The sequence below is a fragment of the Acomys russatus genome, chromosome 27 (genome assembly GCF_903995435.1).
Source record: "Acomys russatus chromosome 27, mAcoRus1.1, whole genome shotgun sequence".
NCBI classification, from domain to species: Eukaryota; Metazoa; Chordata; class Mammalia; order Rodentia; family Muridae; genus Acomys; species Acomys russatus.
Window position 1 is genome coordinate 12,916,041 of NC_067163.1, and position 6,000 is coordinate 12,922,040.

Sequence of the window (6,000 nt, forward strand, 5' to 3'; positions counted from 1 at the left end):
GACTCTCCTACAAGCGTGTGCCTCAGGAGGAAGACAAATTGTACTCGTATGCCAGGACTGTGCCCTGGCAGGAGTTTCTGCTGTGTGCGAACCATGACCTGAGGAATTTATCTCTCCTGTTCTTCCTGAATTATATCAGAACACTGAGACCTCATTGTGTCATTCTCTTCATTTTATTTACTAACTTATGAAGCACATTGGATACCTTTTGTGTGACAGAACTGTGCTGATGAGCTGGAGACACAACCCAAGGTCAACTTTACTAAGGAGCTCACAGGCATAGAAATTGCATCAATGGGTAGATGGCCATCATCTACTTGGCAATGGCATGCCCAAGCAGAATGTTAAGTGGTAAGAACTATCCAGGAAGAGCTGAAGTGATCTAAATATTTTTCTAATGAAGGAAAACTACATATAGCCTTCATGCCAGAATTCTGGCTCCCACCATGGTAGGCACAGGGGCGGGGGACAGTTGGTAGGGGAATTTGGAAACTAAGACGTGAGAAATAAAACTTGCAAAGGTAGAGTTGACATCCGGAGCAGTCCAGTTTCTAAGCTAAATGCACTTAATTTATCTCTTGTCCTGTAACATACCGCTGGAGAGTTTTTAGCGGTGTGGGGGAGGACTGGAAGACTAGAAACAGAAGCAGTCAGTAGATTACACAACTTAAAATGGAAATATTTGGGCGTTCAGGGTATGCATTAAGACGATGCCAAAGGCATGCAGCTGGTTTCAGCAAAGAAGCAAGCATGGTGGAACATAGCAGGAATCCCTTGGGAGGTGGAGGCCGAAGGATGAGGAGGCTGAAGGTCATCCTCAGCTAGTGTCAAGGCAACCCACGACACCTGAGACCCCCGATCAAAAGAAAAAAGGAAAATAAAAGGTAGAGGCACGGAATCTGGAGGGAACCGTCCTTTTTTGATTTGTTGAATGATGGACGCTTCCAGGAAATTAGTTCCTGGAGTTTTAAAGTGTGGCTTAGGCCAGAGGTGGTCATCTAAAGAGACACTGGGACCCATCCCATGTGGCAGGTGTGTTAATCCATGAGAACACAGGGTAGCAGAGAGCACTGGGTGAGGATGAAGGTTGGTGTCCTCTTGAACACCGACCTTCAAGGGGTCAAGACGGGTTTGACATCCAAAAGACACTGCACAGCAGTAGCAATGAAGGCACAAGTCCCAGGTGTCAAGGGTGTAAACAAAGCAGAAGATGAAAGCCGTCTATGGGATTGCAGCGCAGCCTGTGGGAGCTTCGCTTGCAGCCATCCTGGTAAACTGCCCTCCCATGTCCATGTTAGCAGCAGCACAAATTTGCTGTAGATCTGTGGGGTGAAAACCATCTTATCGAATCTTCAATTTTGATGCCTCCAATGATAGCCATGCCCAACTTGAATAGAGATCAGTGAGCATTGCATTTGGCCTCCGAGAACCCATCTACTTTGTGGCATCAGTGGGTTTTCAGAGTGTTATTTTTTTTTTCATGCTGTGCACTCCAGATCAGGCACTCCAGAACTGTTCACAAGCCCTATTGGTAATCATTGGTGCTCCGGTTAAAGAGGGGAGATTCTGAGTTCCTTAGGTCACCAGGCAGAGGGAAGCTCAGTGAGTTGTAGAAAATAACATATGCTAAGGGGGGATGGCTCAGTGGAGTAGACAGCCCTGTTGTACACGTATGAAGCCCTGAGTTTGAATCGTTAGACCCAAAAAGCTGGATGTAGGGACCAATCTTACCACTAGGCAAAGTCAAAGGAGAGAGCAGTGTCTCCAGGATGCACTAACCAGCCAGGCTAGCTGAAATGAAGGGCCTAGGTTCAGTCAGATTTCATCTCAGACTGGAAGGTAGTGCCAGAGGAAGGGTACTCAAACCAGTCTCTGGATTTCATTCACACATGCACAAGTGAACACACACATACACACACGTATCCACACACACACCTGCAGGGAGGAAACAAATTAATTCAATCATTACTGTTTCTTTAGATTTATCCCTGAAATACTCGGGAAGCATCTTATGTATTCTGAAACCCTTGCCTGATTTGATGACCAAATGGCTTCTTGTTTAAACACTTCTGCAGGGGCAGAGGAAAAGACTCAACCCAAGTACAAGATCAGTGTCTCATGGGCAGCTCTGCCAGCTTCCCCATCTCAACTGCACAGATGTTCATTTAACCTGTTGTCTTAATGTTGTATCACTGTGATGGAACACCATGACTGAGGTGACTTGTAGAAGCAATCACTGAGCTGGGGACTTGTTTACAGTTTCAGAGGGTTAGGTCATTATCATCATGGCGGCAAAAAGGCATCCAGTGACACTCCTGCTCTAATCAAGCCACACCTCCTAACCCTTTCCAAACTGTTCTACAAACTGGGCACCAAGCATTCAAACATAGGAGCTGTCAGGGGCCACACCCATCCTGCCTATCATCCTCACCTGTTTTGACTTTGAGTAACACTGACAAGTTTACTCAGCCTCGTTTTTTCAATTCCACAAATTTTTCTGGTTTAGGCTTTTCACAGCTTGAACCAGGCACCTTTCTGAGATGAGAAAGGCAGGCAGTAAGTGGGAACTTCAGTACCAACTTCATTAACCCCAAATTTTCAGCAGTTTCCTTGCTCGCTTTGCAAATCTGTATGAGCCTTTAATTTCTTGAGTAAGAAGCCAAGAACCTGGAAACATTGGACCCCAACCCCAACACTAACACATTTTCAAGCTCACTGGCATTTCACCTAAAATTTACACCCTTGGAAAGACCAGACGCACATGACAATGTCTTTATTACACGGAAGTCAGAGCAGGTGCCTACGCTCACGCTGCACCGCACATGCCAGCGAGCTGCCATTAAAGCCTACAGCAGTGTTTGTATCGGCTCTTGCATTCTGCAGGCAGGATGGAACACCCGTGGGTTTTCTGGTACTTGCAAATGCCACCCATTTTCTCACACATAAGATATTTCAAATTTCTTCTGCGCCCTGTAAGCAAAAGGGAAGGGAGTAATTAAAAGGAAAGAATGAAAGAAAGAAAGAAAGAAAGAAAGAAAGAAAGAAAGAAAGAAAGAAAGAAGAAAGGGGGGGGGACAAGTAAAGCTTCATTAAACCAAAGATAATTTATTTTGTCTAGCAAGGGTGGGCAAAACCATCCACAAGACACATTACCTTTCTTGTGGCTCAGGTGTGACCTGACTTATAACCACCTGCTCACTGGCAGACTATTATAAAGAAAATCAGATGAGGGAGATCATTTGGTATGAAGTTCACACTTCAGTATCTTTGAAGGAGACAACTGGGAGACAGCCACACTTGCTCACTCACTCACTCACTCACTCACTCTCTGTGGTTGTTTTCATGATAAAGACCAAAGTGACCTGTGGTGGCTGAGGCCAGGTGGCCCTAGGAGTCCAGTGTTTTTATTTCCTGGACCTTCAGAAAGACTGTGGTGTCTGTAGCTTAAGTTTTGTTTTCAAGTAAGGATGCTGGGATCAGAGAAAGCCCCTCACATGACCGTGTTCTGAGAATGTGGCTGTAACTGACTTCCTCTCACATGTTCTGTATGAAGCCTTCCTAAAGTGTCTTCCTCCTAGACAGTGCAAAACGTTACAAGTGTACAGCAAACATGTGGTAATACCTAGTGAGTGCTTGACAGGAGTGGTGTGTGGCTGATGGGTGGGGGTATTCTAGCAGTGTTAGCTGCAGAACTGAACTATTCTTACTTGTATCATCTGTGTGGCTGGAAGCAAGCTATGTCATTTCTACATCACAGCTATAAAATACTCACTCCTTAAGTATTGCTGCAAATAGCACAGTGGCTGTCCTGTGGCAGAAGCCTGTTTTTATGGCCAGGCGTAGTGGTGTGCATCTTCAGTCCCAGCATTCAGAAGGGGAGTGATCTGAGTTTGAGGCTAGCCTGGTCTACATAGTGAGTTCTAGGCCAGTCATGGTATCTGAAAATCTTTCTCAAAAAAAGGAGGTACTTAGGGCCTACATATTTAGGGACTAGAAAGATGGCTCAGCAGTCAAAAGCACTAACTACTCCTCAGAGAACACAAGTTTGATTCCCAACATAAGTATCAGGCTGCTTATGACCACACGTAACTCTACGTCCAGGAGAATCCAATGCCTCCTCCACAGACATAACATTCAAAGGTAATAAAAATGAAATATAAAAATTTGCAGGAAAATGGATAGATTTATACAGTATTAAGTGAGACGCATCTTTTTGTTTGTTTTTGTTTTTTGTTTTTGGCTTTTAGAGACAGGGTTTCTCTGTGTTAGCCTTGGCTGCCCTAGACTCACTTTGTACACCAGGCTGGCCTCGAACTCACAGCGATCCACCTGCCTCTGCCTCCTGGAGTGCTGGAACTAAAGGCGTGCACCACCATGCTCTGCTGAGACACAATCTTTAGAAAAAAAAACCCGCATTTCCTCTCTCTTATGCAGGTGTGTGTGTGTGTGTGTGTCTGTGTGTGTGTGTGTGTCTGTGTGTGTGTGTGTGTAGAAATGTACATAATATGAATAGAAAAAAAAAGACTATAAGGAGGTGAGGAAGGACTGAATGAAGGTGACAGGCATGAGACATGAAGAGGATGTAAAGCTAATTGTTTTTCTGGTTCTAATCCCGTCATGGCAGTTTTGGCTTTAGTAATGGCTAAGTGCAGAAAGCACATTCAGTACTGAAAGTGTGATTTAACGTGAAGCTCCACAGTGTCTGCTCTGAGTGCCTGTATAAAGTTCACAAAGTTGTCTAGACTTTGGGTCAATAGTAAAGTTAACAAGATTAAAAATAAAGCACTAACAAATATCTCATGTTTTAAAAAGTGACACTTGGGAAGAAAAAGTGGGCACACTCTGTCCCTATCACTATTTGTGCTGGAGCTGTTGTTTTTATTCTCATGAAAGTGATTTGTAACCTGAAAGGCACATTACAAATGTTGTGTGTCACAATTATTAGTTATTACCCGCTAAAGATAGCCCCGGGGAAGTCGTCTTATTGCTTTAAGCTTCTTTCTCCTTGGGTGTAGAGTGAAGCAGTTCTCCCACACCATGGCAACTTCAGGGAGACAGGCTTCATCTTAGCTCACAGTTCAAAATAGGGTCCCCATCGTGGCTGGGAAGTCACATGACAGGAGCTTCAGGGAGCTGGCCATGTTATAGCAAAGTCAAGAAGCAGACAGCAGACAGGGCAAATGCATGCATGTTAGGGGTCAACTTACACACACCCCAGGATCTACTGCCCAGGAAGGGCACAGGTCTTCCCACTTTAACTAAGACAGTCAAGATAATCCCTCGCAGGCATACCCAGAGACCCTTCATCAACATGACGCTGATTCTGTCAAGTTGACAGCACCAACAACCAGACACCCTATACTTCTCATAGCCGTGCCAAGGTATTATTTTTATTGTTCGATGGCTGAGTTTGTCTGGTTTACTCCAGTCTGCAAAGCCACCTACTGTCCCATCTCACCCATCCAGGTGATTTCACAGCTTACCTGAAGTTGTCTGAGTAAAACATACAAGAAGGAGGAAAAGAAGGAATAGCAGCCTCATGGTGAGAAGTGCGTTCCTGGGGTGGAAGGAGGAAGTGGAGGTGTTAGAGGGCAGCTCCTCCTTCGGTGCACATCAAGGGCAGCAGGCAATCTGCAGGGATTGGAAGGATTCTGCTGAAAGGGAAGCTTCTATCCTTAGTCCAGATGCTCAAATAGAACCAAGATGTGCCTGGGAATGTCCTGCCTACGAGCACCTGATTTTAGACGCAAGTTGCCCTCTATCAAAAACAGATCTAGTGCCAGAGTGGTGGCACGCACCTGTAATCCCAGCACTCGGGGAGGCAGAGACAGGCAGATCTCTGAGTTCGAGGCCAGCCTGGTTTACAAAGTTAGTCCAGGACTACACAGGGATACAGGGAGAAAACTTGTCTTTAAAAAAACAAAACAAAACAAAAAAAAAACAAAAACCAGAGTCATTTAGCTGAGCATAGCAACTTTTAACGCCAGTGCTTAAGACATT

General features: G+C 45.0%; 1 protein-coding gene across 1 annotated transcript; it reads right to left on the reverse strand.

The window, feature by feature from the left end:
* Positions 1–2,818: 2,818 nt before the first annotated feature.
* On the reverse strand, positions 2,819–5,627 carry LOC127210266 (beta-defensin 33). Its single transcript, XM_051169960.1, has 2 exons — positions 5,484–5,627; positions 2,819–2,970 (listed from the first exon to the last, which is right to left on the reverse strand). The coding sequence occupies exons 1-2, from the start codon at positions 5,539–5,541 to the stop codon at positions 2,840–2,842; spliced, it is 189 nt and encodes a 62-aa protein (XP_051025917.1). The 5' UTR covers positions 5,542–5,627; the 3' UTR covers positions 2,819–2,839.
* Between the last annotated feature and the right edge of the window lie 373 nt (positions 5,628–6,000).

Bases quoted from the DNA above. Each gene is read 5' to 3' on its own strand.
- LOC127210266 (XM_051169960.1), bottom strand. From the start codon at position 5,541: ATGAGGCTGCTATTCCTTCTTTTCCTCCTTCTTGTATGTTTTACTCAG. The intron at 2,971-5,483 runs GTAAGCTGTGAA...TTTTGCTTACAG, and splicing joins TTTTACTCAGACAACTTCAG to GGCGCAGAAGAAATTTGAAA.